The sequence below is a fragment of the Rhagoletis pomonella genome, unplaced genomic scaffold (assembly GCF_013731165.1).
Source record: "Rhagoletis pomonella isolate Grant_MI unplaced genomic scaffold, Rhpom_1.0 Rhpom_scaffold_00002, whole genome shotgun sequence".
Taxonomy (NCBI): Eukaryota; Metazoa; Arthropoda; class Insecta; order Diptera; family Tephritidae; genus Rhagoletis; species Rhagoletis pomonella.
In genome coordinates, this window is record NW_023458556.1 from 9,148,899 (window position 1) to 9,160,588 (window position 11,690).

The 11,690-nt window shown below is 36.6% G+C and overlaps 4 protein-coding genes across 4 annotated transcripts in view; 3 read left to right on the forward strand and 1 right to left on the reverse strand.

Annotated features, from left to right (window-relative positions):
• The window catches only part of LOC118733009 (ER degradation-enhancing alpha-mannosidase-like protein 2), a 108,615-nt gene that overhangs the window by 85,732 nt on the left and 11,193 nt on the right, over positions 1-11,690 (reverse strand).
• The window catches only part of LOC118733008 (putative mediator of RNA polymerase II transcription subunit 26), a gene marked incomplete in the record, with an annotated part of 166,166 nt that overhangs the window by 70,587 nt on the left and 83,889 nt on the right, over positions 1-11,690 (forward strand).
• LOC118733011 (ER degradation-enhancing alpha-mannosidase-like protein 2) lies at positions 107-3,884 on the forward strand. The gene is made up of 3 exons (XM_036462159.1): positions 107-264; positions 322-1,447; positions 1,525-3,884. Exons 1-3 carry the CDS (start codon positions 143-145, stop codon positions 3,178-3,180), a joined length of 2,904 nt encoding a protein of 967 aa, XP_036318052.1. The 5' UTR covers positions 107-142; the 3' UTR covers positions 3,181-3,884.
• LOC118733017 lies at positions 7,032-7,679 on the forward strand. Its single transcript, XM_036462170.1, has 2 exons — positions 7,032-7,299; positions 7,381-7,679. Exons 1-2 carry the CDS (start codon positions 7,122-7,124, stop codon positions 7,671-7,673), a joined length of 471 nt encoding a protein of 156 aa, XP_036318063.1. The 5' UTR covers positions 7,032-7,121; the 3' UTR covers positions 7,674-7,679.

The following is an 11,690-nucleotide window of genomic DNA, read 5'->3' on the forward strand; positions in this document are numbered from 1 at the left end:
TGCAGTGAACATACCGAGTGGGTTCATCAGCTGTTGGTTTGTTTACATCCTAATCATAGCCGTTTTTGCGGTGTGGCAGTTTCATTTATCTGCAAAACTACTACTAATTAGATTATTCTGCAATTTATTACAACTTTATAAGATGCATAAGGATGTTTGGTATTGTAATATCAGGGTGATATTTATAAATTTTCTAGTAATTCAAGGGGTATACAAAACGCAAGGTGTAAGGTTTTACTCAAAGGATCGTGTGCTTGAGCTGAGGTTCCATACCACTTTTCCTTTTTGCTTTCAAAATTGAAATAACACTATACTTTGCAGAGAAAAAGTACGAGCAATGTTCCAGCATGCTTATGAGGGTTACTTGGAGCACGCTGCCGGCTATGACGAGCTGCGACCCTTGACGTGTGATGGCGTTGACACCTGGGGTAGCTATTCCCTGACACTAATTGACGCGTTAGATACCCTGGCGACTATGGGTAACTATACCGAGTTTCGAAGAGTAGTAAAACTACTGGAAACCATGGACTTCGAGAAAGACATAAACGTTTCCGTTTTCGAAACAAACATACGAATTGTGGGCGGTTTGCTTTCAGCGCATATGCTGGCAAAACGAGCCGGTGTGACATTGGAGCCAGGGTGGCCATGCCAAGGATCGTTACTACGATTAGCGGAGGACGTGGCAAGACGTTTATTACCAGCATTTGATACAGCTACTGGAATGCCCTACGGTACAGTCAATTTGCGATACGGTGTACCCAAAGGCGAAACATCAGTGACGTGTACGGCTGGCGTGGGGACATTTCTAGTTGAGTTTGGTGCGCTCAGTCGACTCACCGGTAACCCTATTTATGAAGATGTTGCTCTCAATGCAGTCTTCTCTTTGTGGGAGCGCCGCTCGGCAATTGGCCTTTTTGGCAACCACATTGATGTACAAACAGGACGCTGGACTGCATTTGACTCTGGTATTGGAGCAGGTGTTGATTCATTTTTTGAATATCTGGTAAAGGGTTCAATTATGCTCAACCGGCCAGAATTGATGGAGATGTTTCATGAGGCTCGTAAAAATATTGACAAATATCTGAAAAAAGATGACTGGTACGTGTGGGCCAACATGAATAAAGGTCAGGTGACATTGCCAGTTTTTCAATCCCTGGAAGCTTTTTGGCCCGGCGTGCTAAGCATGTTTGGCGACATAGGACCGGCAATGCGCACTTTGATAAAGTACAGTACAGTTTGGCGAAAATATGGCTTTCTGCCTGAATTTTTCAACATACCGCTAGGAGAAGCCTCCGCAAATAGAGAAGTATATCCCTTACGTCCTGAACTGATCGAGTCGGTGATGTATCTATATCGAGCAACGCAAAATCAATTTCTGTTGGAGTTGGGTGAAGACATATTGCAAACAATTGAATTTAGTGCTAAGACACGATGTGGATATGCAACGGTAAATGATTTACATACATATTTCTATAACCAAATTGTGTACTTATGCTATTCTGAAACATTCAAATCTTTCCACAGATACGCAATGTAGTTACCCATGAGAAAGAGAACCGAATGGAATCATTCTTCCTCGCAGAAACGACTAAATACCTTTACCTCCTTTTCGATGAGGAGAATTTTCTACACAACGACGGTGCCATAGGAGATCGTTTGGAAACTCCATATGGCGAGTGTGCCGTAAACGCAGGTTCCTATATATTTAACACCGAAGCGCATCCAGTTGACATGTCTGCGCTATATTGCTGTCACGACATAAAGGAAGATATTATTGACGGTCTCGACTTGGATATATTTAAGGACGAAGCTTTGCTCAGATCCGATCGTGAAAAATTGATCCTTGAGCGAGAAATGCGTGAAGAATATTTGTGCCAAGAGCACTCTTCTAATAATAAACAGAATCTAAAACCAATAAAGAACACATCCAACGAAAAAAATCCAATAAAGGCCGAATCCACCGCACCAGTTGACATTGATGTATTTGATGAGTATGACAATCCCGCAGGCGATTTGCTGGTGGAGAATTTTGAACGCATCAAGAATGAACAAAAGTCAAGTCTCCCTTCCGTCGGTACCGCGGAAGTTGTTGAAGAGCAAAGCGTATCATCTAATCATTTAACAGTAAAAGATTTAAACGAGTTTTTCAGTATGCACCGCGATGATTTTCTGCACCCAGATCTGGCGCTGCACTATGTTTTTGGCTTTATGCGTAATTTTACACTGGATGCACCCTTCATAACGGGACTACAATTGTTGCATAAAAATGTAACCGCAGTACTGGGAATCGCAGTGCAAAAAGAGTATGAAAGCCGGACGCGTACACTCTGGGAGCTGTATGAGTTGCAGCAGCAGTATAATGCAAATATTGAGTTGATAACAAGGCTAGGTATACTTGAATTTGACGATAGCGACTTTAAATTGCTTGACCGAGTATTAAGTGCACTTAATAACACTGGTACTGAGGATTTGGCAATGGCCGATGAGGCTGAAGATGCTTCACTGCGTTTAATGCTTCGGCAAATGGCTTTATTGCATGCAGACTATCAGCAGACGTTAGTAAACACAACTGCCATGCAAGAGTTCCTATTAAAAATACTTATTAATGGTACCTCCGAGAAGAAACGTAGTTTTGAGCCTTTGCTAAATAACACCGAGATACAAGGACTATTTGAAGAAGGCAATGAGAGGCAAAAATATGCACCGCTGCCGCTATTCGCTCACGTGCGTAGAATTGTGGAGTTCAAAAAACGAATGATTGAAACATTTGACCGCTTACAAGCGTTAATGGCAGAAAGTGAAAGCCAACGTAAGCAGGTAGAAACAGTTAATCCCGATGATACGAGCCAAAATAGAAACTCTAAAAAGGGCGATCAAAAGTCATCGAACGTTAAGAGCCAAAATAAAGATGTGAAGCTTACTAAAGCCGATAATGCTGGTGGTGGCGATTCGGTTTGGGCGCAGTTGGTACAAACGATTTTGCGTAAGACCACAAATCACCGTTACGAATTCAATGAGGCGCTACTGCATGAAAAAACGAGGCTCTCTCTACAAAGTTACACAACGTACAAACATACAAATTCAACAGCAAAAGTGAAAACGCGTAGCGGTTATGAAGTATTCACCTGTGATGCACCCAAGTTCCTGGATAAATTCGCCTATCGTGAATATTACCCATAGCGCTATTATAAAATTTGGCATCGGTGCCAGTCCTGGTTTATTGGTGAATTGCGTTTATTATACTTAACTATTAATTTCCAAGACTTACAACGAAGTTTAAAACCATTTTCAAAAGGTTCGTGGTTTTGATCCAATAGCCGAGCAGGCTGGGCTAAGGTCTGGTTAAAGAAAAAAAAAACTGTTGTAAAGGACAAGCAAAAATTAGTGTTTAATATTAAAAAAAAAAAAATATTTATTATAAAATTTTGCATTTGAAACCAGGTCAAGGAGAGTATTTTTTACCATTTTTACGTATTATCTTTTACCGCTAATATGCGCCGTGCTTCTTTGAACTTATTGAAATAGCAGTAATTAAATGCCCCTTTTTCTACATTCCGTACACAGTGCGGCATAAAATTGCCTGAATGAAAGGGACGAGATCTCTATTTTGTTTTTAACTAAATATTTCAATCATTGGGAAAATGAAAATGAAGTTAACCAAGTTTGAAAATATATAAATGGTTTTTAAACGTGTCTCCCCAAGCTGAAGTTCCATTTCTTTGTAATTATAATTAAGGACAATCAAGGTATAACACAACGTATGTATGTATGTATGTATATTTGTTTGTGTGCATGCCTGTATGTAGTATGTATGTATGTATGTACATGTGTATTTACAGAGTTATATAAAATGTTAAATGTATGCACTACTGTGAAGGCGAAGTAATAAAGAATTTATTTTTAAAAATTAAATAACTGCGAAATTTATTTGGTTGACTTCCTCAAAACCAACATTCGAAAAGCTATTTAATAGCAAACAGTTGAGAAAAAGTTTTTAATCGACTTCAAAAAAAGGAGGAAGTTATCAATTTTAATTGTTTTATAATAAGTAATTTTTATCGGACTAAAAATATTTACAGTATTGGCCATATCTATAGCATTTTGCATTAAAGTACATATAAACCCAAGTTTTAAACTTTGTAAAAGACTACAAAAAAATTCAATAAATTTTCACCTAAATTTCAAACTCTTTTCTCAGAAGTGCTATAATTTTTTTGAGTACGCAGTTTTATAGCCCATTCAATTTTAGTCTGATAATGTGCTGAGAAGTGGCTAAAAATTACCGTTGATTTTTTAGATTTTTGTGTGTCAAATTTGCTTCCATATAACGAATAAACACAATGTACTTTTATATGGAAGAATCCCGCAACTCCTTCAGCGAAAAAAATTCTAAAAAGTCAACGGTAATTTTCAGCCACTTGAAACTTGCACATCGGTAGACTAAAATTGAATGCGTACTCAAAAAAATGTTAGCATTTCTGGGAAAAATTTGGAAATTTAGGTGCATTGCTTTTTTAGTTTTCTACAAAGTTTTAAAATTGGGTTTATATGGGAGAAGTTAGAGAATGAACTGTATTTTAATTTAAAATTCCTAAAAATAAATAAATAAATATGAATGGGAAACAACACCACTTTAAAATGGGGGTGCTATTGTATTGGCCAATACTGTATATAAGTAAACTGAGCGTACTTAGCGACGGCCGTTAAACCCACTCAACTAACAGATACATACATATGTACCCACTCCGACTACGCCGAAACAATACGTTTTCTAGACCGATAGTTGAGCCAGACTACAAATTAACGGATTAGGGACCGTTTGTTCAATGCCCAGTTAACACAAATCGGACGCAAAAGCTCCGATTAAATACAATGACTGCTTTATCAATGCATCTTATATGCATCACCATTGTCCCGGTTGGTTTTATAAGAGGAAAGCGTGTTATGTGCGAAGTTAATTGCTTTTAATCGTCCGCATTGTTCCCTGAGATGAGTCTGTATGTAAACAGTAGGGTGTCTTTCTTAATTACAATATACCGTTAAGGCAGGTCTGAGAGCGGCCCGATAGCCTCGATCGGTGTTGTTCAGGCTAAAAAAAACATGCAAATACGTAGTATTTATTATGGAAGTAAAACTTCCTTCGATTCACTTCTAATTCGTTATTAGTACATATTCGATTTCCCATTCGTATTCGTGGCTGTCTTCGTATTGGTATTTGACTTTGAACTCGTGTTTTTCTTTGTATTTGACTTCATATTCGCCTTTTTAGTCGTCTTCGTCTTCGTTTTCTTCTCTGCCTTTATATTCGTTCACGCACTCGTGATCATATTCGAATTCGTATTTGCAATCGACTTCATATTCGACTTCGTATTAGCCTCCGTAAATTACAGCGAATTCATCCTCGTATTCGACTTAATAATCGCTTTTCTATTCGTCTTTGTATGGCATCGAATTCGTCTTCGTATTCGTATTCATCTTCGCTTTCGCAATCGAATTTGTATTCGACTTCGAATTGCCCCTTTATTCGGGTTTGGTGTATTTTTCGAGCTAGAGTTTGTGTTTTTATTCGTCTTCATATTCGTCTCCGAATTCGTATTTGTCTTTGTCTTCGACTTAGTGTTCGTATTATTTGTATACGTCGTATACGCTATCAATGTTATTGATGGCGGAAATAAGGAAAGGGAAAATGGATGCGATTCCCATGCCCAGCGAACTCGCCGTCGGATGAAAAGCGCGGGCCGTTAAACGACTCGCCGGCGGGTCACAATAACGATTCGCTGGCGAACCTTAAAAACGATGTACTAGCGAAATGCAAAACGAATGCAATATTTAAAAAAACAAATCAGCAAACATTTCTAAAAATTTCAAACTTTCCAATCTGAATTAAAAGAAAAAATATAAAGCCGTTTCTTTACAAACTTTGTATGGAAATATGAATCCGATTTTACGTCGTTTCGAGTTCACCAAAACGATTTCACCAGACCGACGTCGTAACGAAGTCGATTCGAGCTCGCCTTCGCTCTGTGGCAAATTGGGTTAACTTTCGTAATACTAGTTGCGTTCCAGATGCTTCACGATTTGCAGGTTTTTACAGGAAGTCGTTCCAGGTGACCACCTTCCATAAGGTTTATTAATGGAGCAAACAGCTTTTAATGCAAATCGTGAATATCGTGAAGCATCTGGAACGCAACTAATATTTGCTCATAATGATATCATTCGCATCCCGCAGGATAGATATTTTGGTGAAGCAGCGTATGACCAGCAATTTATTAAATTTTTTTTCAATGTTATTGTGGCTTGTTAACATTTTATTTTTAATATTTTTATTGAGCTTTGTACCACGATTGTTTATTACGAAAATTTGAAAAAGCAACAAAGTCTAAGCGGTAGAAGTTATAGCACTATTTCGGAGATCACCACATCTCCTCATCAGACTTCTTTTTTCTAGACTTCAGCAGGAATCGAACCTGCGAATTCGATGTTCAAAGTCAGACTTTGTTGCTTTTTCAATTTTTCCTAATAAACAATCGTGGTACAAAGCTCAATAAAAATATTAAAAATAAAATTTTTTTTCATTTGAATTCAAAGTTTCTCATACGCCCAGTTGCACCAGCATGTATGAATAATAAATTGCTTGGAATAGGTCTATGAACTCCAATCAAATGCCATAAATACAGAGTTTAATTTTTTACGCATTCTGCTTGTCGCATATATACTCCGACTATGTATGTAGGTGTATGTAAGCCGAAAATAACATTTGATAAACAATTCTTTCGTGCATGGTAATGTGATTTACCTCTTTACTGGCATAACTCAATAGGGGTATTCACGATCCGGTGCATACTGTCTAGCTTGGTGCATAGATAGCATAAATAGCATGATTGGCTAACTTTGTTGTTGTTTGAACACATGACAGTGCTAGACAGTATGCACCGAATCGTGGATACCCCTAAGGTGTTTCGCGATGTTTTGTGGTGGCACGCGAATAGTTTAGTGGGAAAACAAAAAACGAACTGCATAGGAAACGCCACTGCACACAACGGAAGTGGAAATTAAACTGCGGCAGTCAGTGTGCAGGCGAACGCCTTCGAAGACACAACCAATTTGTTTCAGCGGCAGCCATGACGCACGCCAGCATGAGTGTTCGTATTACCCCGCCGAGTGTTAACAAAAAAGCCGACGACGCTGAAGAAGAGGGGGCGGTGCGAGCGGAATTGCCCTACAATTTCGAAAAGGAACTTATAGAAAATCAAAATCGTCATTTTTGTGGACATTACACATTTGTGCCGTGCGGTAGAGGTAAGAGGTATAAGATAGTACAACGAATTCACTTTTTTTCTAAAATTAACAGATTGTGGTGTTTTTTTTTGTTTGTTTTAGTTGAACCGCTTGCGACAAAATTTTATGCTCGACATGATCAAAACACTTTGGACTATGAAAAGTATGTGGAATTGGTGGCGCAACGTGGCAGCAGGCGTGGCAGGGGTATATTACCTCACCTATCCGGGGAAATCTACGGTTGGCTGCCTGCAGATTTAGGTGACAGTCTGAGGGAATTAAATTTTATCTGCGCACCGAAAATTCGCACCGATATGACAATACACGGTGAAAAGGTAGTCAGCGAACGTGTGACGGAACGACCAGCCTTTAACGGTTTACGTTTTGTTGTGTAATTTAAATTGGAGAACTATATACATATATACATACATACATTAATAGATATATATGTAAATATATATACATATGTAGGTACATATGTATACAAAATTAAGTGAATTTATTCGTTGCCTATAAATAAGGTAATTTTTTTCTATCACTACGGTGACCATATTCAAAGTCACGGACCGAAAATTACAATTATTATTTTTTCGATGTTATAAAATTCCGGGGCAAAATGTTGTCGTAGAAGAATGTTATCTATGTTCTTTTGATCCCAGGACTTCCTGGATGTGAATCCTGGATTCTTTTTATTTTATTTTTTTAACTTTTTCGGAAAAATTTCAATAATAATAATAATTGATAGGCGCTTACTCATATTTTGGGCTTTGGCCGATTTTCTCCTCTGATTCGTGGCATGCGCCTTTATGTTGTCACACAAAGGGGAGGGACCTACAGTTTTACGCCGACTTCGAGAACGGCGATTGCACTTTTACGAGAAGCTGTTTTTCATGGCAGAAATACAATCGGTGGCCGAGGGGCGACTGCTATTAGAAACATAAATTTTTTTTAATGTTGGGTTGAACCGGGCTTGAACCCAGGCCCTGCGGAATGCGCACTGCTAATCACTTAACCACAGCAGCCTCCAATAATACACATAAAAAAATAATAATAGCCAAAAACCTTGCTAAATTGTCTAGTCCTATTTAATTTGTATTTTGGTTACTGTATGTATTCTTCGATTCGAATCACAAGCAAATAGTAACTGTTTATGGAGAAAATTACTATTATACATATACCAACATCACTTAAAACTGGTTCATATACACGCAATTTTAAAGAGCTGAAAAAGCGTCGAAATACCGTACACCGAAAACGGGAAAAACACAGGATATTCAAAGAAATGCAGAACATTTGGCGTCCCATATAAAATAAATAAATTGTCAGGGTAATGGGCTGAAAGAAAGGACAGAGCCGTACTATACAGGACGGGTGGTCACCGTACCTATCACCCTACCTCACTACATTTTATGTATGCATGTATTTATGTATGAATCTAGCCTCCTACATTCCAAACTCGATAGCTTTTGTCACGCAAACATTAGAAGCCACAGTTACCGCATTTATTTTTATACGTTGACAAGCATAGTTGCAGGAGTATAAGCATTCCACTTTGGAACGAGGTAGGGATTTCCACTCATGCTAGTATGCTAGTGAAATCATGACATGATTGCTATGCACATACATACATATGTATTTATATTATTATTTATTGTGGCCTATTATATAGTTAAAACAAAAAGGAATTCAAAACTGTCAGGATGTTTGAAAAACATAGCGCAAGCTTATCGTTTAAGAAAATTTTCGACAAAACGATACCTCAGGCATGTTTTGATTTTCACATTAATAGGATTGTTTTTTACATTTTCGGTGAGACGCAATGCAAACTTAAAATGAAAATATCTTGCAAAAATGACCTGATATAGAAGAACGGTATACAGGGCCGTAATCTACGATCCAAAATTAAGGTTTCGGTGTTTTCTGAGTAATTTTAGCATCCCTACAGTGTAATTAGTATTTAAGCTAACGTAAAAAAAATAAAAAATGAATTTCATTAAAAAAAAGCTTCACTTGCAAACAAATTTTGGCATTTTTGTTTTTTTGTGAAAAATAATAAACAATATTTGGCAATTTAGAGATGAAATAATTTGTGAAAATAAAAAAATAATAAAATTAGCTGATCTACTGATACTACCTTGGGTTAGGCCAATAGGTTAGGTCGAAATGAATTAAAAAATTTCCACAATTTCCTAAATCGAGTTAGCAAGTATGGTAAAGTACTAACTAAAAGCAGAAATATATCTTGCTGACTCTTTTCACAGTGTAGTCTACAATAAATCTTAGTTACTGCGTCTTACGTAAAACTTTAGCGAAATTAAAGATAATTGTAAAAAAACAAAAATAACTTTTGATTGTACTAAGATCAATATTAAAAAAAATAAAAGTTTTAAGAATGCATTTATTTCAAAAAGTTTATAGAATTATAAAGAAATTGGTTTAACGGGGCCTAGCACGAATATAATTTTTAGAAATTTAAATTTTTACCACTTTTATAGGGAAAAGTTGATGCTAATTCTCTCTAAAATATCATTTCTGCATGCCACTTTACATCCATTCACTGATATTTCGTCAAATTCTATTATTCCGAGAAGGGGCTTCGTTGGATGTCCAGAGATGAAAATGATCAACGTTTAATTAATTTTTGTTGATATTGTAAAAAATATATTTCAAATACATATATTTCCGCTGAAAAACGCTGAAAGATTTTTCGTTGTTGTTGTAAAAAATATGTATGGCATAAGTCAAATCTGGCGAAAAATCGATTTATGTGCTAATTTTATATCTGAAAAACATTTCCACTGAGAAATTCGTCCGGAAAAGTATTTAAATTTTTTCCTAGAATGATCGAGCAGGAAATTTCGCTATGGGTTACCGCAGATTAAAATCTTGGGAGTTAAAATAAGAGTAAATATACATACATATATACATATTTTTTCCTAAAAAGAGGAAACTTTAAACCTCTCAGAAAAACTTTGAGAAGAGATGGAGCAAAATCTTTTCACCTATACATAAATACTAACTATAGACATTATTTAGTTGAAGCCCAAATGTGGCATTCCCGGACCTTATGTGGAAAATTACCGCAAGATAACTTTTATATAGTACCATATTGAATGCTAATTTAAATTTTCTAAAAGGTTTGAGTATTCGCTGCTGGGAACGCAGGCACAAGTGAGGAAATGTTTGTATAAAAGCTCTTAGGAAATGATGTGCTTTTTTCAGTTAGGCCGCTGTCTTCACTGAGGCAACAACTAAGAGTGCATCGATATTAAACAAATTCATCAATTGGGCGTTGTCGAAGGACGTGGTGGTGTTAAAAAACAGTTTCACCAGCAATTCCGGTGGGCGTTAGATTGTCATAAAAATATAAACACGTGCGCACATTTGTTGTTAGCGTCTCCATAAACGGCCAAAAGACAATTGAGTGTGGCAGCATTGTTTGCCTACAAAGTGCAATTAATTAGCTGGACGAAATCAAAACAAACTTCGATTATTCGCGTTACTCAATCGCCAATCTGTATGCGATGTTGCAATTAATACTTGTGGCCGCTTTATTATTGTTATTGATATGCACGATTATTTGGTGGCAGCGGAATGCCTGGTTGCTGGTGTGGCGCCTAAATGGCTGGCATGGTTTGGTGCAACAACCATATTTATGGTTTATACTCGTTTTCTATTTGGAGCCAAAGAGTTGAGTGAAAATTTGAAAGAACATACATACATATATACGGATAGATTGATGCCATATTTATGGTACATTTGACGAATTTTTGGAAATAGCGATTGAAGTTTGGAATTCAATTCCTAAAAAACGCCACAATAGATTTTGTCCAAAGTGTGAGGGAATGCTAGTAGTTCATGAAATTCCTAAATTATTTTACTTTTATTGTTTTTCGCAAAAATTTTGCAGGAATGAGTACGACATACGAAAAAATGTCATAAAAATTTGTACTAAATTAGAGAATTTTAAAAATTATTAAAAATATGGTGAATATATAAAGTAAATACTGCTGTGTGTGAAAAATTTTCGTGATATATGCACATAGTACCTCACATATATGACAAAATTTTATTCAATGTCTCGGAAACTAAAAGAAGTATCCAAAAACGGATAACGAAATTTAAAATAACTTGATTAGTTTAGTGCAGCTGTATTTATAACTAAATTTTGCCCAATTTTCACGTACAATGCTTATTTATCCGGGCGAACGTGCATGAATCCGTCTATCTTAAAAAAAAAAAAAAAATGTACAAAAACGGCTTTAAAAAATGCATACATACATATATATGTACATAGTAGCTAAAAAACACACAAGGATTAAACTGTCATCAAAACTTAATTTGGTCAAAAAATGATTGCTACGGAAACCAAAGTATTTTCTGAGAAGATCGTATGTCTCAGATACCGTTAC